Raw genomic sequence first — 27,303 nt, forward strand, 5'->3', positions numbered from 1 at the left:
AGACTTCTAAACTTCTTTATATTCCACGCCAGAGGAGCCCGACCTGGTGAAATACACGGAGTATTTCTATACAATCAGCCTACTGTGGCTGGAGAACTACTATAGACAACACCTTGACTCCCCATTCACGGTTACAGATGTCACCCAGGTCATACGCGACCTACCAGGCGACAAAGAACCTGGCATAGATAGTTTAACAGAGGCTTTTTATAAAAAGTACGCAGACATCCTGGCGCCACATTTGCTAGAAATGTACGTGGAGTCCTTGGAGAAGGGACGCTTATCACTTCGCTCTGTGAAGCCCTGATAGTCACTATATTGAAGCCCAGCAAGGACCCAGATCTATGCGACTCATACAGGCCAGTGTCGCTTATAAATGCAGACAATAAGGTTCTAGTGAAGTTAATAGCATCCAGACTGCAACCTCTGATATCAACCACAGTGCTCCCGCATCAATCAGGATTTGTACCGGGGCACTCAAAACAATACAATCTTCGTACATTTGTTGCAGTGGCCTAGATGGTGGATCCGGAGGATCAAGCTGCAGTGATTTTTTTAGATGCCACAAGAGTCTCTGATTCCTTGCTTGGCCTTATTTGTTCAGCCTACTAGCTAGGCTGGGGCGGAGCCCCAGATTTATCCAATGAATCAGCTTATTATATACAAACCCAGCAGTCAGATGAGAACCGACGGTAGCGTCACTAGTCACATCCGGGTCGCTAGAGGAACCAGGAAGGGGTGCCCTCCTCTCGCCACTGCTGTTTGCGTGGGAATGGAGCCATTGGCAGCACACCTGAAGCAGCATCACAACAACCGTGGACTTGCCTTTCGGCAGCGTCCAATTCTGTATCGATGTACACTGACAATGTCGCCCGGTATGTGTGGGATCTGCAGTAACATCTAGGCCCCATTATAGAAGAAGTTGTGCGCTTCGGCCACCTTTCAGGCATCACCATCAACTGGGCCAAATGGGTAGTGTTCCCACTGTCAGATACCACAATCCCACACCTCTCTGAATACCCCCTACGCTGGGCATCCGAGCTGGTGCGTCACTCAGGAATCTGGCTTAGTAGAGATGCGGACGAGCTCCGGGCTGAGAATTAAGGTAGGGCAATTACATGGCTGAAGGATAAGGTCTTGGCCTGGCAATCTCTTCTGCTCTTGCTGAATGCATAGCAAAAGCCAAGATGGTCATTTTACCCACATTTTTATACTTATTTAACAATATCCCTCTTTCTCTCACAAGCAGCTTTCTAAAGTGACCCTGAACGCTACTGATATCGCTAGTCTGGGTGGGCAAGCAGCCCAGAATTTCATGGGAAATGCTTACTCAATCCTTCGGGGATGGAAGCCTCTGATCTTGAATTATATTATTCCGCCCAGGCACACTTCGTGCACTTCTGGATCCATCCCATTAGATACTTACCTCACCTGGTCCCGAACATGATACTATATGGCTGCGTAAGCTATCAGGCGCAGTACACCACCCCCTAAGCGGATTAAGGCGGGCATTGACACGGTGACATGCACTGCTCTGGCGGGTCATGGCTCCGCCGGACTGGGACCTCAGAGATATATGCACCTTCAATGCCAATATTAGATCTTCCAGGAATGCAGATGGCGGAGGGGGGGGGGGGGGGGGGGGGGGGGGGGTCCGCATGCATCTCTGTAATATGAAACAGAGAACCCTGAGATCGATGTATCCAGAGGGCCTGTTCATTTCCTCGGAGGCTGCGGTTTGCGAACCCTACAATACAGCACTACATTGCCTGATGTAACTTCAAATGAAAGCAGAGGTGAGCGCGCGTTACCCAGGATTTCCCTCCGCTCCACAGACTTTTCACGTGCTTGAATTTACTATATAATGCCTCATCGCCCCGTAGGCTAGTCACCGGTTTGTACGCCAGCATACAGGCCACTGCCCCCTCTAAAGATCCGAAGGCTGTAACACAGTGTGAGTTGGAACGGGGTGAGGCTTTGAAAGATGAAGTCTGGCGATACTGCTGCGTGCATAGTGTAGGAGGCTGGACTGGCTTGTAGTGAGTACCAAGGGGTACTTGCACCTTGCACCAGGCCCAGTTATCCCTTATTAGTGTATAGGGTGTCTAGCAGCATAGGCTGATAGATAATGGTAGCTTAGCAGAACAGCTTAGGCTGAACTAGGAGACGAGTGAAGCTCCTACAGTACCACTAGTGTCATATGCACAGTATCATAAGAAAACACAATACACAGAGATACTAAAAATAAAGGTACTTTATTTTTATGACAATATGCCAAAAAGTATCTCAGTGAGTACCCTCAGTATGAGGATAGCAAATATACACAAGATATATGTACACAATACCATAAATATGCAGTATAGTCTTGAAAAACAGTGCAAACAATGTATAGTTACAATAGGATGCAATGGGGACACATAGGGATAGGGGCAACACAAACCATATACTCCAAAAGTGGAATGCGAACCACGAATGGCCCCAAACCTATGTGACCTTGTAGAGGTCGCTGGGACTATTAGAAAATAGTAAGGGTTAGAAAAATAGCCCACCCCAAGACCCTGAAAAGTGAGTGCAAAGTGCACTAAAGTTCCCCAAAGGACAAATAAGTTGTGATAGGGGAATTCTGCAGGAAAGACACAAACCAGCAATTCAACAACGATGGATTTCTAGTCGAGGGTACCTGTGGAACAAGGGGACCAAGTCCAAAAGTCACAAGCAAGTCAGAGATGGGCAGATGCCCAGGAAATGCCAGCTGTGGGTGCAAAGAAGCTGCTACTGGACAGTAGAAGCTGAGGATTCTGCAGGAACGACAAGGGCTAGAGACTTCCCCTTTGGAGGATGGATCCCCCACGCCGTGGAGAGTCGTGCAGAAGTGTTTTCCCGCCGAAAGATCGCCAACAAGCCTTGTTAGCTGCAAGTCGTGCGGTTAGCGTTTTTGGATGCTGCTGTGGCCCAGGAGGGACCAGGATGTCGCCAATTGCGTCTGGGGACAGAGGGGGCGCCGAGCAAGACAAGGAGCCCTCTCAGAAGCAGGCAGCACCCGCAGAAGTGCCGGAACAGGCACTACGAAGAAGAGTGAAACGGTGCTCACCCGAAGTTGCACAAAGGAGTCCCACGTCGCCGGAGACCAACTTAGAAAGTCGTGCAATGCAGGTTAGAGTGCCGTGGACCCAGAATTGGCTGTGCACAAAGGATTTCCACCAGAAGTGCACAGAGGCCGGAGTAGCTGCAAAAGTCGCGGTTCCCAGCAATGCAGTCTGGCGTGGGGAGGCAAGGACTTACCTCCACCAAACTTGGACTGAAGAGTCACTGGACTGTGGGAGTCACTTGGACACAGTTGCTGGATTCAAGGGACCTCGCTTGTCGTGCTGAGAGGAGACCCAGGGGACAGGTGATGCAGTTCTTTGGTGCCTGCGGTTGCAGGGGGAAGATTCCGTCGACCCACGGGAGATTTCTTCGGAGCTTCTAGTGCAGAGAGGAGGCAGACTACCCCACAGCATGCACCACCAGGAAAACAGTCGAGAAGGCGGCAGGATCAGCGTTACAGAGTTGCAGTAGTCGTCTTAGCTACTTTGTTGCAGTTTTGCAGGCTTCCAGCGCGGTCAGCAGTCGATTCCTTGGCAGAAGGTGAAGAGAGAGATGCATAGGAACTCTGATGAGCTCTTGCATTCGTTATCTAAGGAAATCTCCAAAGCATAGACTCTAAATAGCCAGAAAAGAGGGTTTGGCTACTTAGGAGAGAGGATAGGCTAGCAACACCTGAAGGAGCCTATCAGAAGGAGTCTCTGACGTCACCTGGTGGCACTGGCCACTCAGAGCAGTCCAGTGTGCCAGCAGCACCTCTGTTTCAAAGATGGCAGAGGTCTGGAGCACACTGGAGGAGCTCTGGACACCTCCCAGGGGAGGTGCAGGTCAGGGGAGTGGTCACTCCCCTTTCCTTTGTCCAGTTTCGCGCCAGAGCAGGGCTAAGGGGTCCCTGAACCGGTGTAGACTGGCTTATGCAGAAATAGGCACATCTGTGCCCAAGAAAGCATTTCCAGAGGCTGGGGGAGGCTACTCCTCCCCTGCCTTCACACCATTTTCCAAAGGGAGAGGGTGTAACACCCTCTCTCAGAGGAAGTCCTTTGTTCTGCCATCCTGGGACAAGCCTGGCTGGACCCCAGGAGGGCAGAAACCTGTCTGAGGGGTTGGCAGCAGCAGCAGCTGCAGTTAAACCCCTGAAAATGCAGTTTGGCAGTACCATGGTCTGTGCTACAGACCACTGGGATCATGGGATTGTGCCAACTATGCCAGGATGGCATAGAGGGGGCAATTCCATGATCATAGACATGTTACATGGCCATATTCGGAGTTACCATTGTGAAGCTACATATAGGTAGTGACCTATATGTAGTGCACGCGTGTAATGGTGTCCCCGCACTCACAAAGTCCGGGGAATTGGCCCTGAACAATGTGGGGGCACCTAGGCTAGTGCCAGGGTGCTCTCACACTTAGTAACTTTGCACCTAACCTTTACCAGCTAAAGGTTAGACATATAGGTGACTTATAAGTTACTTAAGTGCAGTGTAAAATGGCTGTGAAATAACGTGGACGTTATTTCACTCGGGCTGCAGTGGCAGGCCTGTGTAAGAATTGTCAGAGCTCCCTATGGGTGGCAAAAGAAATGCTGCAGCCCATAGGGATCTCCTGGAACCCCAATACCCTGGGTACCTCAGTACCATATACTAGGGAATTATAAGGTTGTTCCAGTAGGCCAATGTAAATTGGTAAAATTGGTCACTAGCCTGTTAGTGACAATTTGAAAGAAATGAGAGAGCATAACCACTGAGGTACTGGATAGCAGAGCCTCAGTGAGACAGTTAGTCACTACACAGGTAACACATTCAGGCACACTTTTGAGCACGGAGGCCCTGGCTGGCAGGGTCCCAGTGACACATACAACTAAAACAACATATATACAGTGAAAAATGGGGGTAACATGCCAGGCAAGATGGTACTTTCCTACACATAGGCGCTATCTTTTCCCTAACTATAGATTTTGTTTAATAATACATTTCTAGTTAAAAAAACGCATACACTGCAGCAACTCTTTTGCACGAGTCTCAGAGCAGATGCCAGATGCATCAGATTCCTGTCACCAGATGCCAACTTTCTGCCCTCCACTTGGAGCTGAAGCGAGTTACAGGGCGTAGGAAAATGGCTCCCTGTTGCAGTTACACCCCACTTTTTGCCTGATACTGACGCTGACTTGATTAAGAAGTGTGCTGGGACCCTGCTAACCAGGCCCTAGCACCAGTGTTCTTTCACTAAAAATGTACCATTGTTTCCACAATTGGCACACCCCTGGCACACAGATAAGTCCCTTGTAAAAGGTACCAGTGGTACCAAGGGCCCTGTGACCACAGAAGGTCCCTAAGGGCTGCAGCATGTGTTGTGCCACCCTAAGGGAGCCCTCACCTAACACATGCACACTGTCATTACAGATAGTGTGTGTTGGTGGGGAGAAAAAAGCAAAGTCGGCATGGCATCCCCCTCAGGATCACACTATAAAGGGGTGAGAGGGAATTACATTCCAAATTAATACTATTTACAATCTAGAACTACTTTTTTGAAAAAACCTGAAGAATAAACATACTATGTGTTAATACAGCTACTCCCAAACATTATATTTATTCTGATTTGTTCTTATACAGTGTCTGACTACAGGGTGGGGCTCCCACCCGGCTCTGATGAAAACAAGTATTAATGAAACTCTGTAAGTGCACAGACACTAGCCTTCTTTTTCTTGTCTATGGACCTGGTATATTATATGTGTGTATACTGTTTGATGATAATTAAATCAACACGGGGGGATTAAGATTAGTGTTATTTCGTCCACAAGGTATTGAAATAATAATCAGGGGATTTTTATGCACAAGTTTAATAACTTTTCCCTACACATAAAAGGTGAAGGCCTGGGGATAATCATCAGATGCCACACCTCACTGAATTGTGGGTATCAATCCTATTTCTCCCCACAGATAACTGAGTGTGCTGACAAACGACAGTATCTAGCGGCACAAACCAATTATCTTCCTGATCAAAGGACAGGTAGGGACTTTCTTATAAATACGGGGACAGGACGAAGGTCCTGACGAAGGCCGCATGACCCAAGTTGGCTTTGTGAATAGGCCGAAAAAAGTTTACCCTCTTCAGAGATTGGGGTGTACAGGTAACTAACTCCTGAAAAACACCACCATTAACATTTGTAATCCTGTCCAGGCTGCACTAGAATAAAATAGGATAAGTGGTCAGCCTGAGTCAGTTTTATCTCTATTTCGGTTGTCCATCTTTGGTCCCTGTGCCATGATTGTTGGTCTAGTCTATTGTGCTTATATGTTTCCCCCAATCTTACTGCTCCACTCCAACGGGGATTTATATCTTGTAGTGTGTTAGCAGGGCCCTATGATGAAGCATGCCACAAGTTGTGGGTGAGGGACGTTTTTTCTAAGTATTGTTGTTTGAACTAGTCTGGTTTTGATACCAGACATTAGTCCTTGTCCTCTTTGTGAGAATATCCCCCTCAGGATGCCATGCCCACAAAATACTGCCAGTGGCATAGGTAAGTCATCCTTCTAGCAGGCCTTACAGCCCTAAGGCAGGGTGCACTATACCACAGCTATGGGCATAGCTGCATGAGCAAGATGCACCTACAGTGTCTAAATCTGTTCTTAGACATTGTAAGTACAGTGTAGCCATATTAAGTATATGGTCTGGGAGTTTGTCAAAACGAACCCCACAGCTCCATAATGGCTACACTGAATACTGGGGTGATTGGTATCAAACTTCTCAAAATAATAAACCCACACTGATGCAGTGTTGGATTTATTACAAAATGCACACAGAGGGCATCTTAGAAGATGCTCCCTGTAATTTACCCAATCCTCCAGTGCAGGACTGAGTGGTCAGTGCCAGCCTGCCACTGAGAAGTTTCTGCCCCCCGGGGTGAGAGCCTTTGTGCTCTCTGAGGACAGAATCAAAGCCTGCACTGGGTGGAGGTGCTTCTCACCTCCCCCTGCAGGAACTGTAACACCTGGTGGTGAGCCTCAAAGGCTCATGCCTTTTGTAACAGCACCCCAGGGCATCCCAGCTAGTGGAGATGCCCACCCCTTCGGCCACTGACCCCACTTTTGGCGGCAAGGCTGGAGGAGATAATGAGAAAAACAATGAGTCACCCACCAGTCAGGACAGCCCCTAAGGCAGTGGTCTTCAAACTTTTTTAATGGCGCGCCCCCCCCCCCACTTGAAAAATAATAATCATTGGGCCCCCCTCAAAAAAATTCACAATTATTTTAGAAAGATGGCAATATTAAAATAGGTCTAAACCTATTTAAACATTGCAGTTAAGTACTGTTAAATTTTTTAAACTGCAATAACATGCTTCTGCTTAAAACAAAGGCATGTTATCTGTATAATATTTATTTTGCCCAGAGTTTGGCACCCCCCCACCCCGGGATCACTTGAGGCCCCCAAAGGGGGGCCCATCCCCCAGTTTTTAAGACCTCTGCCCCAAGGTGTCCTGAGCTGAGGAGACCTCTGCCTTTAGAAATCCTCCATCTTGAGATTTGAGGATTCCCCCAATAGGATTAGGGATGTGCCCCCCTCCTCTCAGGGAGGAGGCACAAAGAGGGTGTACCCACCCTCCAGGACAGTAGCCATTGGCTACTGCCTTCCTGACCTAAACACACCCCTAAATCTAATATTTTGGGGCGACCCAGGAAATCAGATTCCTGCAACCTGAAATAAGAAGGACTGCTAACCTGAAAGCCCTGCAGAGACGACAACTGCTTTGGCCCCAGCCCTACCAGCCTGTCTGCTGACTCGAAGAAAACTGCAACAGCAACGCACCCGACAGGGACCAGCGACCTATGAAACCTCAGAGGACTGCCCTGAACCAAAGGACCAAGTAACTCCTGTGAGCAGCGGCTCTGCTCAACAACAAGCAACAACTTTGCAACTTTCTTGAAACTTCTAAAGACTTCACTCTTCCCGCCGGAAGCGTGAGACTTCACCCTCTGCACCCGACGCCCCCGGCTTGAGCTCCAGAGAACCAAAACCACAGGGAGGACTCCCAGGTGACTGCGACCTCGTGGGTAGCTTGAGACGACCCCCCTGGACCCCTTCAGCAACGCATGCAGAGAGAATCCAGTGGCTCCTCTCTACTGCGACTGCCTGTAACAAGGAACCCGACGCCTGGGCCAAGCACTGCCCCCGCAGCCACCAGGACCAGAAGGAACCAAACTCCAGGGCAAAAGCGCCCCCCAGACGACCCTCTGCCTAACCGAGTTGGTGGCTGGCCCGAGAAGCCCCCCTGTGCCTGCCTGCACTGCTAGAGTGACCCCTGGGTCCCTCCATTGAATCCTATACAAAACCAAACGCCTGCTTTGCACACTGCACCCGGCCATCCCGGTGCTGCTGAGGGTTTGTTTTGTGTGCCTACTTGTGTCCCCCCCAGTGCTCTACAAAACCCCCCTGGTCTGCCCTCCGAAGACACAGGTACTTACTTACCTGTAGGCAGACTGGAACCGGAGCACTCCTGTTCGTCATAGGCGCCTATGAGTTTTGGGCACTTCTTTGACCTCTGCATCTGACCAGCCCAAAGTTGCTGGTATGGTAACTTTGGGGTTGCCTTGAACCCATAACAGTGGGCTGCTTATGCCCAGGAACTGGGACTTGTAATTGTTTCAATTACCTGACAAACTAACCATTACTTACCTCCCCCAGGAACTGTTGATTTTTGCACTGTGTCCACTTTTAAAACAGCTTATTGCCATTTTAACAAAAACTGTATACGTTATTGCTCTAATCCAAAGTTACTAACTTACCAGTGTGGAGTACCTTGCATTTTATGTATTTACTTCAAATCATGAACTTGTGGTTCTAAAAATAAATTAAGACAAGATATTTTTCAATATAAAAACTATTGGCCTAGAGTTGTTTTGGAGTGTGTGTTCCTCATTTAGTGCATGTGTGTGTACAACAAATGCTTAACACTACCCTCTGATAAGCCTACTGCTTGACCACACTACCACAAAATAGAGCATTAGAATTATCTAATTTTGCCACTATCAACCTCTAAGGGGAATCCTTGGACTCTGTGCACACTATCTCTTACTTTGAGATAGAATATACTGATGCAACTTACTACACAGGGCTACTGGCGAGAGGTGCTGGATGGAATTGATGAAATGGTAGGACTGAGGGCCCCGCAAACCCCCAAGTTCGCACTCTTAGGCTTTGTGGTAAATATACAGCCTACGTCAAGGAAATAGGTAGAATTGCTGCTGGTGCTGGCAAAGCACAGGGTGGCTATGAATTGGGGGAGAAAGCATGCACCACGCAAGGTAGACTGCCTGAAAGACGCAGCGTACTGTCAGGAGCAGCTAACAGCTTATTGGGAAATGATGCCGCCCCGTTCTTATCCAGCAGATGTCCGGATGCCCCTTCAGATTTATCTTATGTCTTGGACCTACACGATGCAGCTTGCCTGTTTAGCGCCTTGATGCACCAACCTGCCCCATTGGAATTTCCCTACAGGGCAGGCCCTTACTGCACCCTTTACCCCAAAATGTTATCAGAGCGCGTGTACCCTTCTCTCTCTCGCCCCACTTTTTGCCCCCCCCCCCTTACCTTTTCACATATGATCTCCATAGGTTCAGGTAATCATGTCAACCCTTCATCTCTTTGTGCTAGATACAGTACTGTTAACACAGCTCCAAAGGACTGGACGTGACACAGATACAAAATGTACATTGATGCACGGGATAGAAAGTCTACTAGATGCCAGGGAATTTTAAAAAAAAAAAAAAAAAAAAAAAGAAAAGAAAAGAAAAAACACAAAATAGTTGGGTGGTGACTACCAACCAGTATGGGCCTGGTTATGCTGAAACTGAAGGGGGTAACAGTCTTTCAGCTCTCCTCCACACTAAAACATCTTATCCCACGGCAAGCAAGAGGACGTGATTATTTGGGGTTTTGTTTAACATTTCGGCCACGAGAGCTTGTCTAACTCTCAAAAAATCGTCCCACTTGGAATGGAGAGGGCTGCACTTAAATCCACAAGACCTAGACACTTCTGAAAACTAAACATCTGGGTGAGTCCAAGGTGGTGTGCTTCACATGTACCCTGCACCATTTTCTTACCCGCAATTCCCTGCAAACCTCCAACTTTGCTGGAAATCACACATTTTTCCCACATTTTTGTGATGGAACCTTCCGGAACCTGCAGGAATCCACAAAATTCCTACCACCCACCATGGTCGCATCTATAACAATAGAAATTCTGCCCCACTTGTCAGCCTAGAAATGTTTTTTTTTTCAAACTGCCCTTTTGAACCCGCTTTGGTTCCCCCTCAATTTCGACATATTTTTGCCTCTTCCCTGTCACAGTCACTTGGCCCACCTACACGTGAGGTATCGTTTTTACCGGGAGACTGAGGGAAACATTGGGTGGTAGGAAATTTGTCCCAGTGCAGTGATCCCACACAGAAATGTGGGAAAAATTTGATTTTTTTAAGCTAAATTTGACGTTTGATGAGGATTCTGGGTAAGACGACACTCGGGGATCCACGTAAGACACACCTCCATGGACTCCCTCGGGTGTCTAGTTTTCAGAAATGTCTGGGTTTGGTAGGTTTCCCTGTATGCCTGCTGAACCCAGGACCAAAAATGCAGGTAATCTACAGCTAGGCACTTTGCAAAAAACACATCAGAGTTCAATGTAAAACTGTGATGTGTCCATGTTGAGTTTCCAGTCGCGGGCACTTGGCCTACCCACGCAAGTGAGGTACCATTTTTATCGGGAGGCTTGGGAGAACACAGAATAGAAGTGTTATTGCCCCTTGTGTTTCTCTACATTTCTCCCTTCCAAATGTAATACAGTGTAAAAAAAGACATCTATTTGAGAAATACCCTATTATTCACATGCTAGTATGGGCACCCTGGAATCCAGAGATGTGCAAACCACTGCTTCTCAACACCTTATCTTGTGCCCATTTTGGAAATACAAAGGTTTTCTTGATAGCTATTTTTTACTCTTTATATTTCACCAAATGAATTGCTGTATATCTGGTATAGAATGAAAACCCTTTGCAGGGTGCAGCTCATTTATTGGCTCTGGGTACCTAGGGATCTTGACGAACCTACAAGCCCTATATATCCCCGCAACCAGAAGTGTCCGGAAGACGTAACGGTATATTGCTTTAAAATAAATCTGACATTGCAGGAAAAAGTTACAGTGTAAAACGTGGAGAAAAATGGCTGTTTTTTTTTATTTCAGCTATTATTTTCTGTAGGAAACCCTCTTAGGAACTAAAAGAATTACCCCTTGCTGAATTCATAATTTTGTCTACTTTTCAGAAATGTTTAGCTTTCTGGGATCCAGCACTGGTTTCACACCCATTTGTGTCAGTAACTGGAAGAAGGCTGAAAGAACAAAAAAAATAGTAAAAAATGGGGTATGTCACAGTAAAATGCGAAAATTGTGTTGAACAATTGGGTTTTCTGATTCAAGTCTGCCTGTTCCTGAAAGCTGGGAAGATGGTGATTTTAGCACTGCAAACTTTGTTGATGCCATTTTCAGGGGGGAAAAAAAACAAGCCTTTTTTGCAGCCCTTTTTTCCCCATTTTTTTTCCTGCTTAAAAAACGAAGTTTTCGCTGTATTTGGGCTAATTTGTTGATCTCCTTCAGGGGAACCCACAAAGTCTGGGCACCTCTAGACTCCCTAGGACGTTGGGAAAAAAAAGGACACAAATCTGGCGTGGGTAGCTTATTTGGACACAAAGTTATGAGGGCCTAAGCGCAAACTGCCCCAAAAGAGACAAAAACAAAAAAAAAAAAAAGGCTTGGCACCTGAGGGGGGAAAAGGCCTGGCAGTGAAGGGGTAAAAGGAGTGCTCGACTGCCTAACGTGTCCCAGGCAGACTTTTTACAAGGTGGACAATTTGACATTTGAGTCAAACGTGCATTCAAACGTATTTTTTGGGGAAAACTGTTTGCCCCTTGGAGCAATACTTTCACCTACACCTCCATCAATCTTTACATTGCTAGACTGGGGGGTAGGCACTGCCCACTTTAGTCCCCTCTATTTGGTGGAATAGAACACCCTCACAGTTGAAAAAAAATAATCTTTTATAGAAACGGTGAGGGATTGGATCACAAATGTCATAGAGGCTGTACATCCCGGAGACACTGGTGTAAACAGTTTTGTTACACAATGCGAAGAGTAACTCAACACCCTGATGAAAGGGGACCTTCATGGATCTTCTGTATCCTTAAGACAGGGCAACTGGTCTGATTTAAAAAAAAAAAAAAAAAAAATCCAAAGAACTCGGCCAAGGATTCCAGATGAATCCAAGTATTGAAACAATAGTTTGGCCAGGAGGAGCTGATGTTCAGCTTTTATAAATCTTGTGAAGTGTGTAGAACTAAGTAATTCTGGGACAGTCTGCATTCAAAATTCAAAGAATCTTTGAGCGAACGTGACTGAACTGTACGACCCTGATCACATTTAGCACAGAGTGCAATTTAATATTGATCTATTTTTTTTTTTAAACCGATGAGAAACATGCTTTAACATTTGGTGACAGAATGCTATACACCTACTCACTGACATTTTTGGATAACACTCTCGGCCACATCCAGAAGCTACCCCTTCATTTAAAGCATTAAACACATGCGCAGAGGTCTGCTAATGGGCAGTACAATGTCTGAGTGTTTCAAGTGAGCGGTGGAAGCATGCAGGTCCACTAGCAGAGAGTCTGGTAGCCCAAGGAAATTTGAAGAAGATAGCACTTGGAAGTTCATCGTCTTTCACAAAACCATGTCTCACTTTAGACAATGTGATCATTTAATCGCCCGCAGCTTCCTCAGAGGGTCTTTTTACCCTTTCATTTGGAAATTTGAGCTAACGTCTACGCTGGCTTTTGGTTTGGACAAGTGACTGTGAGTACAGCACAAATGTTACTCTGAGCCCATTGGAGTCTCCGCGGATGTCAGGCAGATCTAGGGTACACTGGCGTCTTTCCCACTTTTAACCACACAATGTTCTTCTTCCTTCACAAGTCGTCCCAGATAGCGGATATCTCACGGTCAGGATCCAGAGGATACTTTGTGGACTTTCCTTCATTTTGCACCCACCTCACAGCAACTCACTTACTGTAGGGACAGGTAGTTGTTAGACCCAGTTGGAGCTCATTATGAGAACTGAAATATGTCGCTCTTTCATAGATTGAATGTTTCCGGTTATTTTAAACTGGTGACCAGAACAAAGCCGCGAGGTTAACCTGGAGGTTAGATTCCCCAGTCTGTGCCTAGGACATTCAGAGAGACTGTAGTGATTCCATCTCACAAGGGAACCAGATGACCAACCCACAAGACCTCCCTATTTAGTAGGTGATCCCACTCGTGGTATTAGCGAAAAGTGAGCCCGGTGATGAAGCATGTCACCTTCGAGCGGGGGAGGTCCCTGCACCCTAAAGCGGAGAACCTTCTGGCTCTGCGAGGACACTGAAATACTTGGCTGTCCTATAGACTAACTCAATAACGAGCTCAGGGTTTCCATCCGAGTTATTGCTTTGATACATTTGTCAAGGCTGTTCGTTTCCTCCCTCTTTTCTAGTCATGTATTTACTAAAATCGTCAAAAGTAGGCCAAAGTCACAGTTTTTGACAAAACGATGAAGCTCTCTGAAACAGATGTTGCCTTGCATCATCACTGGCTTTCAGGTCTGCCCCATGCTATGAATCCGAACAGAAAGTTCCAAAGAAAAACATATCAGGGAGTTTACGTATGGTACTTCAACGCAAAACTGAAGACCACAACTGATTCCTGTGGCTGCAAGTTCACTCCGATAAAGAACTGCCGCATTCCTCTTAACATCTTAGCAAAGTGAAAAGGAGCCACCAGCAGCCCTCGAGCTGGGCCAGATCACCCCTGCACCTCAGGGCGTGTAGCAGATGTGCACTAGCTCCTCGCATGGGCCCCGGGTTGGGTCAGATCACCCCTGCACCTCAGGCGTGTAGCAGATGTGCACTAGCTCCTCGCATGGGCCCCGGATTGGGTCAGATCACCCCTGCACCTCAGGCGTGTAGCAGATGTGCACTAGCTCCTCGCATGGGCCCCGGATTGGGCCAGATCACCCCTGCACCTCAGGCGTGTAGCAGATGTGCACTAGCTCCTCGAATGGGCCCCGAGCTGGGTCAGATCACCCCTGCACCTCAGGCGTGTAGCAGATGTGCACTAGCTCCTAGCATGGGCCCCATCACCCCTGCACCTCAGGCGTGTGCAGATGTGCACTAGCTCCTCGCATGGGCCCCGGATTGGGTCAGATCACCCCTGCACCTCAGGGCGTGTAGCAGATGTGCACTAGCTCCTCGCATGGGCCCCATCACCCCTGCACCTCAGGCATGTAGCAGATGTGCACTAGCTCCTCGCATGGGCCCCATCACCCCTGCACCTCAGGCATGTAGCAGATGTGCACTAGCTCCTCGCATGGGCCCCGAGCTGGGTCAGATCACCCCTGCACCTCAGGCCTGTAGCAGATGTGCACTAGCTCCTCGCATGGGCCCCGGGCTGGGTCAGATCACCCCTGCACCTCAGGCGTGTAGCAGATGTGCACTAGCTCCTAGCATGGGCCCCATCACCCCTGCACCTCAGGCCTGTAGCAGATGTGCACTAGCTCCTCGCATGGGCCCCGAGCTGGGTCAGATCACCCCTGCACCTCAGGCCTGTAGCAGATGTGCACTAGCTCCTCGCATGGGCCCCGAGCTGGGTCAGATCACCCCTGCACCTCAGGCGTGTGCAGATGTGCACTAGCTCCTCGCATGGGCCCCGAGCTGGGTCAGATCACCCCTGCACCTCAGGCGTGTAGCAGATGTGCACTAGCTCCTCGAATGGGCCCCGAGCTGGGTCAGATCACCCCTGCACCTCAGGCGTGTAGCAGATGTGCACTAGCTCCTCGAATGGGCCCCGAGCTGGGTCAGATCACCCCTGCACCTCAGGCCTGTAGCAGATGTGCACTAGCTCCTCGCATGGGCCCCGAGCTGGGTCAGATCACCCCTGCACCTCAGGCGTGTAGCAGATGTGCACTAGCTCCTCGCATGGGCCCCGAGCTGGGTCAGATCACCCCTGTAGCATATGTGCACTAGCTCCTCACATGGGCCCCTGCTTTAAGTGGTAGGAGCCCACCTGAGAAGACAGGGGAATCCCACAACAGCTCTTTCCTCCTTTTTATATTTAACCTAATTTGAAAACACATTAATGCTCACAACAGAAATGTAGCAAAACACTGATGGTTGCTGTTTCTTCCCATAACACAATCCTGCTCTGAGCGGAGGCAGTTGCTTCCCTGGGTTTAATAACAAATCTTATCCGTGCTGAAGGCTCACACAAGCTTCTGGCCGGGGTTTCGCACGATTAGACAGCGGTCTCGGTAGGGTAAAGGCTACAAACATTTAAAAACTTATTAGAACGGGCAACTGTACCTTCACTGAGTCTACACAACATAACGCGGCTCGCTCAATTTGATACATGCAATTTGTTTTAATAGCCATATGGGCCATTATTTTTTTAAGTATTAACATGTTTTCTAACTAATTTAATGTACATGAAGTCTAACAAGCACTGGCAAAGCCAATAGGTCTCGCCACTATAACATATCAGTTCTCAATGGTTTTTAGCCACGCTGCACATCCAAAAAAAAAAAAACACATTTGAGGCAGCCGCCCACAACACAAATGGACATATTTGATTTCTCTTTAGTGAAAAGAAAAGAAAACTCAGAACTGTTTTTTTTATTTTTTTATAGTGAACAAGTAATGGAAGCAACAAGGGAATGTGGAAACATCACAGGTGAAGGGAACGGACATGAAAGCAACATGGGGCGGGAGGGACAGGAATACAACACAGAGGGCACAGCTGGTGGGGAGGCAACGAGAAGCAAACAGGCGAGCACAGCCCTGGGAGAGAATCACGCAGCTCGAGGAGACACGCATCCTCAAACTGTGCACAACACAAAAGAAAGAAAGGAGTCCGCTGAAAACACAGTAATGGAAGCAGAGGCGCCAGCCAGTCAGAGCAAGAGCAAAAGGGAAACACTCCATCGGAATAAATATCACAAATTACACATTTCCCATCAAATGGGAAATAACGTGCTTTCTGACCCAAACTCCATGTGCCAGCATTTTCCAGGCCTTTTATCCCTGGGATATTCTGACTGCCACGTTAAGTAATTCGCAGATGTGATAAAATATGACAAACTCTTAATGGTGCCACCCATGAAAACAGGGGTTTGACGGGTGTCGGAATGTAATGAAGCACTTGTCAACTTGCCACTGAGCTGAAGCCTGCTCGAAGTAGCTGCTAGAAACAAAGCATCGAAGACCTGCGGGGACCAAACAGAAGGCTGAGCGTTAAGATCTTAGAAAAGAACAAGAGCTTTCGTCCTTACCTCATGCCGCAGCCGCTCATATGCCACAGCCAGGTGCTCTTCCATGTCTGGGTCACTCTTCCCCTGTGAGGGCCTGGCCTGTGTGCCTTTACCAGTCTGAAACGCCAGCAGAGGAGTGGGCAGGAGACTCCTGCAGTCCTGGCAAGGAAACCCTGCCACAAAGGGCATTCTGCAGAACCTGGGATCAAAGAGAGTCCGGAAGGAATCCAAGTCGCCACTGTTGAGGTGCCATGCTGGGGGGCCTCCATCGTTGAGATGCCATGCCCAGAGGCTGCTGCCTTCCGCGCTGTAAAGCCCCCCCGTTTTCAGACTCCACTGACTCTCTGCAATGTCATCTTCCCTGTGGGCCTCCACAGTGGTAACGGAGCCAACGATGCTCTCCAGTGGGAAACAAAGGTTGGCCTTCTTGGGCTCTGCCCGGCTGCGAGTTGGCACTGGTAGTGAAAGGCCCTGTTCTACCTGCTCCGCCAACAAATGGTCGAGGTGGGCCAGGGCAGAGCGTGGCGCCTCCAGCAGGGTCTTGTGCTGCCTCCCACGGCTGCTGAGGAGCAGGCAGAGACTGACCTGCTCTGTGGACACACTAGTGAAGGAGTGCACATGCAGGTCTCTTTCAGGAGCCCAGCCGTAGCACAGGCTGTAGCAGGTGCAGGAGGAGGGAGCAGCCCCAAGCTCGGCGGCAGAGAAGCAGAGGAGAGAAGGGGGTGGGGAGCTCTGCAGGCCTTCGGGTCCCACTGCAGCACCATCGAGCTGTAAGAAGACATTTCAGATTGTGTTAGTCCCACACCAAACCCTTGATTGTCAATGAGCTCATACTGGACAAAAAGACGAGGGTGTGCAAGCACTACCCGGGCAAGGCCCAACATCACTGCAACAGGACAGTTATGGTTGAGTAGATCTAGTAACATTTTTTTTTTTTTTAGGCCTGCTCCAATAACACAAGACACCAGGGGAGGGGGGCACCCCATCCAATGACACCAGGGGAGAGGGGGCACCCCATTCAATGACACCAGGGGAGGGAGGCACCCCATCCAATGACACCAGGGGAGGGGCAAAGCCAGAAAATCATTCATACATCATAAAACAACACAGGTGAAAAATAGAAAAACACTTCATTCATATAAATATATATTTATTCATATACAAATACATATAAAAAAACATCTTAGTATGTTAATCCTATAAGGACACCCCATCTAATAGACAACACACCGAAAGATAGACAGTGTGAGAGAAAGTGCTTGTGAAAAATGACAAAAAGGAATAATAGATATTCAATTCAATCCATAACCTATACAAAAAAACATTAAAAAACAGTTGGTTGGTTCTTTATCCCCATATATAGGGTTAGTGATCAATTCCATGTATTCTTCATCTATGTATGAGCTTTGCTTTGATAACGATCAGTCTTACGAGGACTCATACACGGATGAAGAATACATGGAATTGATCAGTAACCCGATATATGGGGATAAATTGGAATTTATAAACAGATTCAATCTCCTGATAAGTAGAAAAGTGACGGAGTCAGAGGATATATTAAGAGACTCCCATCAGTTAGTCCTGAAGAAGACCCATTGTGGAGCTGGGATTTGTCCCAAGATGTTGAGGGGTCGAAACGTCGACGTATATGTCACAGTTCGGATTGGTTTCTGCATAGGTTCCTTGGAGGACTGAAGGAATTGGTTTAGTTTCTGAGAGGATTTGGAATGGAGTCAATGGAGCAAAAAAGAACCAACTGACGTTTTTTAATGTTTTTTGTATAGGTTATGGATTGAATTGAATATCTATTATTCCTTTTTCTGTTATTTTTCACGAGCACTTTCCTCACACTGTCTGTCTTTCGGTGTGTTGTCTATTAGATGAGGTGTCATTAAAGGATTAACATACTAAGATGTTTTTTAGATGTATTGGTGTATATGAATGAATATATATTTATATGAATAAAGTATGTTTCTATTTGTCACCTATGTTGTTTTATGATGTATGAATAATTTTCTGGCTTTTCACCTTTGGGCATTGTTTTATGTAATGCTTACTTTTCACCCAGCCCTTTGGGGTTCATGGGTTACCCTCTGTGGTTTAAAAGTACCAGGGGAGGGTGGCACCCCAGTCAATGACACCAAGGGAGTGGGGAGCACCCTAACACCAGGGGAGCCCCTCCCATCCAATGACACCAGGGGAGGGGGCACCCAATCCCATGACACCAGGGGAGGGGGCACCCTGACACCAGGGGAGCCCCTCCCATCCAATGACACCAGGGGAGAGGGGGCACCCCATCCAATGACACCAGGGGAGGGGGGGCACCCCATCCAATGACACCAAGGGAAGGGGGAGCAGACCATCCAATGACACCAGAGGAGGGGGGCACCCCATTCAATGACACCAAGGGAGTGGGGAGCACCTTAACACCAGGGGAGGGGGGCACCCTGACACCAGGGGAGCCCCTCCCATCCAATGACACCAGGGGAGGGGGGGCACCCCATCCAATGACACCAGGGGAGGGGGCACACAGAGCCCCTGACCTTAGCTCGCACTGGGACAGACATCCCTCCCTCGGGGGTGCCGACCGTGGTGCGGCTTTGGGGGCGCCCATTCCCCACCCCTACTCATCTCTCCCCCCCCCCCAGGTTACTTCCTCAGGATGGGGGTTTCTGTCTCCGGACGCCCCCGGGATCACCTCCATACATCAAATGAGGGGTTCTATTCATCAAATGGGGGGGCATGTTCCGTGACGTCACTGAGAGCCCGCTGACGTCACGCCCTCCCCGGGTGACATTGGTGAGCCCTCCACGTGCCCCCGGCCCTCACCTGCCCCCTCCTCGCCTCGTCCTCCTGCCTCCGCGGGGCGGGGGCTCTTCGCGCAGCCAGGGCCCCCCCAAGGCCCCGCGCCAGCCCCGGGACTCCCCGCCGGTACACGCAGGTCCCCGCCATCGCCCGGCACCGGCAGCAACGGACGCTCTCTGCGTCTGACGTCACCGCGCAGGCCGGCCGCGAGCCCCGCCCCCCGCAGAGGGCGCTCGCCAACCCTCCGCCATCTTGGAACCGCTGTGAGGTGCCGGAGACGCCGGTAGTGGCGGCCCGGGCACAGCGAGGCGGCGTTCCGAGCACTGCTCTGTGCTTATGTGTACTTAGTGAACAGTTACTATTAATATTATACTACTTCTGCCCGGTCCAAGCTAAGTTTTCAGTTTAATTTAGTAAGTGTTATTAAACTAAGTTGTGTGTATCGCGAGAGCCTGACGCTAAAGCCGCGGCAGTTTGCGAAGGTGAGGACGGCCGCCGAGCTTTCAACCGTCGGCCTCAGTTCAACGCTTCGAGGGGAGCCAGGCGGCGACATAGAGGACGGACCGCAAAGCCGAGGGACGCCGTGAAGGGCGCAGGAGGTGCGGCGGCCATGTTGGGACGGGACGCGGCTGCTGGTCCGAGTCGCGGGGCCGCCATGTTTGGTCGGGGTGGTGCTCCGGGGCGGCAGGCGGCGGGAGCTCCTCAGTGGAGCCCGGCAGCCCGCGCCGCGCTGCCGGAGGGCGAGCCGGCTCATGTAGGGTGCGTCCCCTGACTGGCGAGGCCTGTGTTTACCAGGTCCCCTGACTGGCGAGGCTGTGTTTACCAGGGTCCCCTGACTGGTGCGGTCTGTGTTTACCAGGTCCCCTGACTGGTGCGGCCTGTGTTTACCAGGTCCCCTGACTGGTGAGGCCTGTGTTTACCAGGTCCCCTGACTGGCGAGGCTGTGTTTACCAGGGTCCCCTGACTGGTGAGGCCTGTGTTTACCAGGTCCCCTGACTGGTGCGGTCTGTGTTTACCAGGGTCCCCTGACTGGCGAGTCTGTGTTTACCAGGGTCCCCTCAAGGCTGTGTTTACCAGGTCCCCTGACTGGTGCGGCCTGTGTTTACCAGGTCCCCTGACTGGTGCGGCCTGTGTTTACCAGGTCCCCTGACTGGCGAGTCTGTGTTTACCAGGTCCCCTGACTGGCGAGTCTGTGTTTACCAGGTCCCCTGACTGGTGAGGCCTGTGTTTACCAGGTCCCCTGACTGGTGAGGCCTGTGTTTACCAGGTCCCCTGACTGGTGAGGCCTCTGTTTAGCAGGGTCCCCTGACTGGTGAGGCCTGTGTTTACCAGGTCCCCTGACTGGTGCGGTCTGTGTTTACCAGGGTCCCCTGACTGGCGAGTCTGTGTTTACCAGGGTCCCCTCAAGGCTGTGTTTACCAGGTCCCCTGACTGGTGCGGCCTGTGTTTACCAGGTCCCCTGACTGGTGCGGCCTGTGTTTACCAGGTCCCCTGACTGGCGAGTCTGTGTTTACCAGGTCCCCTGACTGGCGAGTCTGTGTTTACCAGGTCCCCTGACTGGTGAGGCCTGTGTTTACCAGGTCCCCTGACTGGTGAGGCCTGTGTTTAGCAGGGTCCCCTGACTGGTGAGGCCTCTGTTTAGCAGGGTCCCCTGACTGGCGAGGCTGTGTTTAGCAGGTCCCCTGACTGGTGAGGCCTGTGTTTACCAGGTCCCCTGACTGGCGAGTCTGTGTTTACCAGGTCCCCTGACTGGTGAGGCCTGTGTTTACCAGGTCCCCTGACTGGTGAGGCCTGTGTTTACCAGGTCCCCTGACTGGCGAGTCTGTGTTTACCAGGTCCCCTGACTGGTGCGGCCTGTGTTTAGCAGGTCCCCTGACTGGTGCGGCCTGTGTTTACCAGGTCCCCTGACTGGCGAGTCTGTGTTTACCAGGTCCCCTGACTGGCGAGTCTGTGTTTACCAGGTCCCCTGACTGGTGAGGCCTGTGTTTACCAGGTCCCCTGACTGGTGAGGCCTGTGTTTACCAGGTCCCCTGACTGGTGAGGCCTCTGTTTAGCAGGGTCCCCTGACTGGTGAGGCCTGTGTTTACCAGGTCCCCTGACTGGTGCGGTCTGTGTTTACCAGGGTCCCCTGACTGGCGAGTCTGTGTTTACCAGGGTCCCCTCAAGGCTGTGTTTACCAGGTCCCCTGACTGGTGCGGCCTGTGTTTACCAGGTCCCCTGACTGGTGCGGCCTGTGTTTACCAGGTCCCCTGACTGGCGAGTCTGTGTTTACCAGGTCCCCTGACTGGCGAGTCTGTGTTTACCAGGTCCCCTGACTGGTGAGGCCTGTGTTTACCAGGTCCCCTGACTGGTGAGGCCTGTGTTTAGCAGGGTCCCCTGACTGGTGAGGCCTCTGTTTAGCAGGGTCCCCTGACTGGCGAGGCTGTGTTTAGCAGGTCCCCTGACTGGTGAGGCCTGTGTTTACCAGGTCCCCTGACTGGCGAGTCTGTGTTTACCAGGTCCCCTGACTGGTGAGGCCTGTGTTTACCAGGTCCCCTGACTGGTGAGGCCTGTGTTTACCAGGTCCCCTGACTGGCGAGTCTGTGTTTACCAGGTCCCCTGACTGGTGCGGCCTGTGTTTAGCAGGTCCCCTGACTGGTGCGGCCTGTGTTTACCAGGTCCCCTGACTGGCGAGTCTGTGTTTACCAGGTCCCCTGACTGGCGAGTCTGTGTTTACCAGGTCCCCTGACTGGTGAGGCCTGTGTTTACCAGGTCCCCTGACTGGTGAGGCCTGTGTTTACCAGGTCCCCTGACTGGTGAGGCCTGTGTTTACCAGGTCCCCTGACTGGCGAGTCTGTGTTTACCAGGTCCCCTGACTGGTGCGGCCTGTGTTTAGCAGGTCCCCTGACTGGTGCGGCCTGTGTTTACCAGGTCCCTTGACTGGCGAGGCTGTGCTTCCCCTCAAGGCCAGTGTTGGATGGGTTGGGGTGGGTGGTAGGACTGCCCTCGGGATTGGCTGCATCATCAGACGTTCAGCAGGACAGTGCACGCCTGGTTCTTCATCATTAATCCGCACTGACAGACACTGGACTCCTTTGAGTTTTGCTCAGGGTGTTATACATTTCTAAAGCCATCAATATTTGATGACAGTATTTTGTTCTGTGATTGATCCCCTTGCTGCTCATCTGCTTTCGTATAAACCTAGAGAGTAGGCACTATATTACTCCTGTCACACAATGCTCCGGGGAGGGCGGGGGGGGAGGGCTGCAGCCCCGCAGCGCCCCCTGACGGCAGCTCTGAAGAAGGCGCCCTCCGTGCACACTAAGAGAGGTCCCAGACAGAGAGGTAGGACAAGTAGGGAGCGCGGTGTCCGCCATTTTAGAGTGGGAATACCTGAGAGGGCGGGGCGCCTGTCAGTCTTCTGTGTCCGTGCTCTGGACCGGAAGTGAGGCGTCTCTGGGCGGCAGCTCTTAGTAAGGTGGGGCGCTCTCAATGGACAACAAGCCCACGGTCAAGGACAGAGAGGGGCCGGACATAGAGGTAGGACAAGGAACGTGGTGCCGCCATCTTAGAGCGGGGAACCCTAGAGGGCGGGGCGCCTGTCCGTCTTCTGTGTCCGTGCCCTGGACCGGAAGTGAGGCGCTCCTGGAGACCGGGTACCAAACAATGGCAGAGTGACAGCAGCGGGTCCGCGCGCCGCACCGCCCCCGCCGTGACCTCACCGGGACCCCCAGCGGGACCCCCAGCATGGACTTCCCCTTCGACATCCACCGGCTGCTGCCGGAGCGCATCACCCTCCTGGACCAGACCCTGCGGCCGAGAGCCAGCCGGGGGGCGGCGGGCAGGTACCGGCCTTTGCGTCATCCAGCGCCCTGACCTCACTTCCTGTTGTGTCATTTATCCTTACGTGACGTCATAAACTGACAGTCATTCAACTGTATCGCAAACATTCAACACACTAACAGTGACCTCATCAACCGCTGTTACATCACTTACTGTGACTTCATCTCATGTGACAAAGCGTCAGGGACATCCCTTCCGTGACGTCATGAACTAATAGTGACATCATCTCAGTGACATCATCACCCGCTGTTACATCACTTACTGTGACTTCATCTCACGTGCAAAGCGTCAGAGACATCCCTTCCGTGACGTCATAGACTAATAGTGACATCATCACCCGCCGTTACATCACTTACTGTGGCTTCATCTCATGTGACGAAGCGTCAGGGACATCCATCCCCCTGTGACGTCATGAACTAATAGTGACATCATCTCAGTGACATCACCCACTGTTACATCACTTACTGTGACTTCATCTCATGTGACAAAGCATCAGAGACATCCGTTCTGTGACCTCATAAACTAATAATGACATCACCGGGACCCCCAGCATGGACTTCCCCTTCGACATCCACCGGCTGCTGCCGGAGCGCATCACCCTCCTGGACCAGACCCTGCGGTCGAGAGCCAGCCGGGGGGCGGCGGGCAGGTACCGGCCTTTGCGTCATCCAGCGCCCTGACCTCACTTCCTGTTGTGTCATTTATCCTTACGTGACGTCATAAACTGACAGTCATTCAACTGTATCGCAAACATTCAACACACTAACAGTGACCTCATCACCCGCCGTTACATCACTTACTGTGACTTCATCTCATGTGACAAAGCGTCAGGGACATCCATCTGTGACGTCATGAACTAATAGTGACATCATCTCAGTGACATCATCACCCGCCGTTACATCACTTACTGTGACTTCATCTCATGTGACAAAGCATCAGGGACATCCCTCTGTGACGTCAGGAACTAATAGTGACATCATCTCAGTGACATCACCCGCCGTTACATCACTTACTGTGACTTCATCTCATGTGACAAAGCATCAGAGATATCCGTTCTGTGACGTCATAGACTAATAGTGACATCATCACCCACCACTACATCACTTACTGTGACTTCATCTCATGTGACAAAGCATCAGGGACATCCCTCTGTGACGTCATGAACTAATAGTGACATTACCCGCTGTTACATCACTTACTGTGACTTCATCTCATGTGACAAAGCATCTGGGACATCCCTCTGTGGCGTCATAAACTAATAGTGACATCATATCAGTGACATCATCACCCGCCGTTACATTACTTACCGTGACTTCATCACTTACTGTGACTTCATCTCATGTGACAAAGCGTCAGGGACATCCCTCTGTGACTTCATAAACTAATAGTGACATCTTCTCAGTGACATCACCCACTGTTACATCACTTACTGTGACTTCATCTCATGTGACAAAGCATCAGAGACATCCGTTCTGTGACGTCATAGACTAATAGTGACATCATCACCCACCACTACATCACTTACTGTGACTTCATCTCATGTGACAAAGCATCAGAGACATCCCTCTGTGACGTCATGAACTAATAGTGACATCATCACCCGCTGTTACATTACTTACTGTGACTTCATCACTTACTGTGACTTCATCTCATGTGACAAAGCATCAGGGACATCCCTCTGTGACGTCATAAACTAATAGTGACATCTTCTCAGTGACATCATCCCCCGCCGTTACATCACTTACTGTGACTTCATCTCATGTCACAAAGCGTCAGAGACATCCCTTCTGTGACGTCATAGACTAATAGTGACATCATCACCCACCGCTACATCACTTACTGTGACTTCATCTCACGTGCAAAGCGTCAGAGACATCCCTTCCGTGACGTCATAGACTAATAGTGACATCATCACCCGCCGTTACATCACTTACTGTGGCTTCATCTCATGTGATGAAGCGTCAGGGACATCCATCCCCCTGTGACGTCATAAACTAATAGTGACATCATCTCAGTGACATCACCCACTGTTACATCACTTACTGTGACTTCATCTCATGTGACAAAGCATCAGACATCCGTTCTGTGACCTCATAAACTAATAATGACATCATCACCTGTTGTGACGTTATAAACTAACAGTGACACCCAGTGACATCATCACCCGCTGTTACATCACTTTCTGTGGCTTCATCTCATGTGACACTTGAACCGTCAGGGACATCCCTTCTGTGACCTCATAAACAAATAGTGACATCATCACTCGCTCTTATATCCCTGTGGTTTCATTTTATGTGACAAAGCGTCAGAGACATTCCTTCTGTGACCTCATAAACTAATAGTGACATAATCTCAGTGATATCATCACCTGCTGTTACATCACTTACTGTGGCTTCTTCTCCTTTGAAGGGACATCCCTTCTGTGATGTCATAAACTAATAGTGACATCATCACCCTCTGTTACATTACTTACTGTGGCTTCATCTCACGTAACATTCAAAGCGTCAAGGACATCCCTTCTGTGTCCTCATAAACTAATAGTGACATCATCTTAGGGACAGCACCACCCGCTGTTATATCACTTACTGTGATTTAATCTCATGTGACAAAGCGTCAGGGACATCCCTTCTGTGACATCATAAACTAATAAAGACATCAGCTTAGTGACATTATCACTCTATTTTACATCACTTACTGTGGCTTCATCTCATGTGGCACTTAAAGCGTCGGGGACATCCCTTCTGTGATGTCATAAACCAATAGTGACATCATCTCATTGACATCATCACCTGCTGCTACATCACTTACTGTGATTTAATCTTGGTCCAAAGTGTCAGGGACATCCATTCTGTGACCTCATAAACTAGTAATGACATCATAACCCGCTGTTGCATCACTTACTGTGACTTCATCTCATGTGACAAAGCGTCAGGGACATCCCTCTGTGATGTCATAAACTGATAGTGACATCTTCTCAGTGACATCATCCCCCTCCGTTACATCACTTACTGTGACTTCATCTCATGTCACAAAGCGTCAGAGACATCCTTTCTGTGACGTCATAGACTAATAGTGACATCATCACCCACCACTACATCACTTACTGTGACTTTATCTCATGTCACAAAAAGTCAGAGACATCCCTTCTGTGATGTCATAAACTAATAGTGACATCATCATCCGCCGTTACATCACTTACTGTGGCTTCATCTCATGTGACAAAGCGTCAGGGACATCCCTCTGTGATGTCATAAACTAATAGTGACATCATCTCAGTGACATCACCCACTGTTACATCACTTACTGTGGCTTCATCTCATGTGGCACTTAAAGCGTCGGGGACATCCCTTCTGTGATGTCATAAACCAATAGTGACATCATCTCATTGATATCATCACCTGCTGTTGCATCACTTACTGTGATTTAATCTTGTGACAAAGTGTCAGGGACATCCCTTCTATGACCTCATAAACTAGTAATGACATCACCCGCTGTTGCATCACTTACTGTGGCTTCTCCTGTGAGAGGACATCCCTTCTGTGACGTCATAAACAGTGACATCATCACCCGCTGTTACATCACTTACTCTGGCTTCATCTCATGTGACACTTGAACCATCAGGGACATCCCTTCTGTGGCTTCATAAACTAATAGTGACATAATCTCAGTGACATCATCACCTGCTGTTACATCACTTACTGTGGCTTCATCTTATGTGACGCTTAAAGCATTAGGGACATATTTCTGTGACGTCATAAACTAACAGTGACCATAAAGTGACATCATTACCCACTGTTACATCAGTTACTGTGACTTCATCTTATATGACACTTGAACCATCAGGGACATCCCTTCTGTGACCTCATAAACTAATAGTGACATAATCTCAGTGACATCATCACCCGCTGTTACATCACTTAGTGAGGCTTCATCTCATGTGACACTTAAAGCGTTAGGGACATTTCTTCTGTGACCTCATAAACTAATAGTGACATCATCTCAGTGACATCATCATCCGCTGTTACATCACTTACTGTGATTGCATCTCATGTGCCACTTAAATCGTCAGGGACATCCTTTCTGTGACCTTTTAAACTAATAGTGACATCATCACTCGTTGTCACCACAGTTACTGTGGTTTCATCTTATGTGAAACTTGGAGCAGCAGGGCATCCCTTCTGTGACATCATAAATTAACAGTGACCTCCCAG

The 27,303-nt window shown here is 49.5% G+C and overlaps 2 protein-coding genes across 3 annotated transcripts in view; one reads left to right on the forward strand and one right to left on the reverse strand.

The window, feature by feature from the left end:
* C6H6orf136 (chromosome 6 C6orf136 homolog) overlaps positions 1 to 19,455 on the reverse strand; it is a 56,886-nt gene extending 37,431 nt beyond the window's left edge. Inside the window, exons 1-2 of the mRNA XM_069241955.1 lie at positions 19,295 to 19,455; positions 16,487 to 17,233 (exon numbers count right to left, since the gene is read on the reverse strand). Coding sequence (XP_069098056.1) covers positions 16,487 to 17,233; positions 19,295 to 19,417 — 870 coding nt within the window. The 5' untranslated portion in view covers positions 19,418 to 19,455. The remainder of the gene's footprint in view (positions 1 to 16,486; positions 17,234 to 19,294) is intronic.
* Positions 19,456 to 19,927: 472 nt separating this feature from the next.
* Positions 19,928 to 27,303, forward strand: part of ATAT1 (alpha tubulin acetyltransferase 1) — a 256,943-nt gene continuing 249,567 nt past the window's right edge. The window contains exon 1 of one of the 2 annotated variants that reach the window (XM_069241957.1): positions 19,928 to 23,094. In XM_069241957.1, the coding sequence (XP_069098058.1) occupies positions 22,997 to 23,094 (98 nt within the window). In that variant the 5' untranslated portion in view covers positions 19,928 to 22,996. Of the gene's footprint in view, positions 23,095 to 23,609; positions 23,742 to 27,303 lie in introns of those variants that run through there. The other variant, XM_069241956.1, reaches the window with a different exon arrangement.

The sequence above is a fragment of the Pleurodeles waltl genome, chromosome 6, assembly GCF_031143425.1.
Source record: "Pleurodeles waltl isolate 20211129_DDA chromosome 6, aPleWal1.hap1.20221129, whole genome shotgun sequence".
Lineage (NCBI taxonomy): Eukaryota > Metazoa > Chordata > Amphibia > Caudata > Salamandridae > Pleurodeles > Pleurodeles waltl.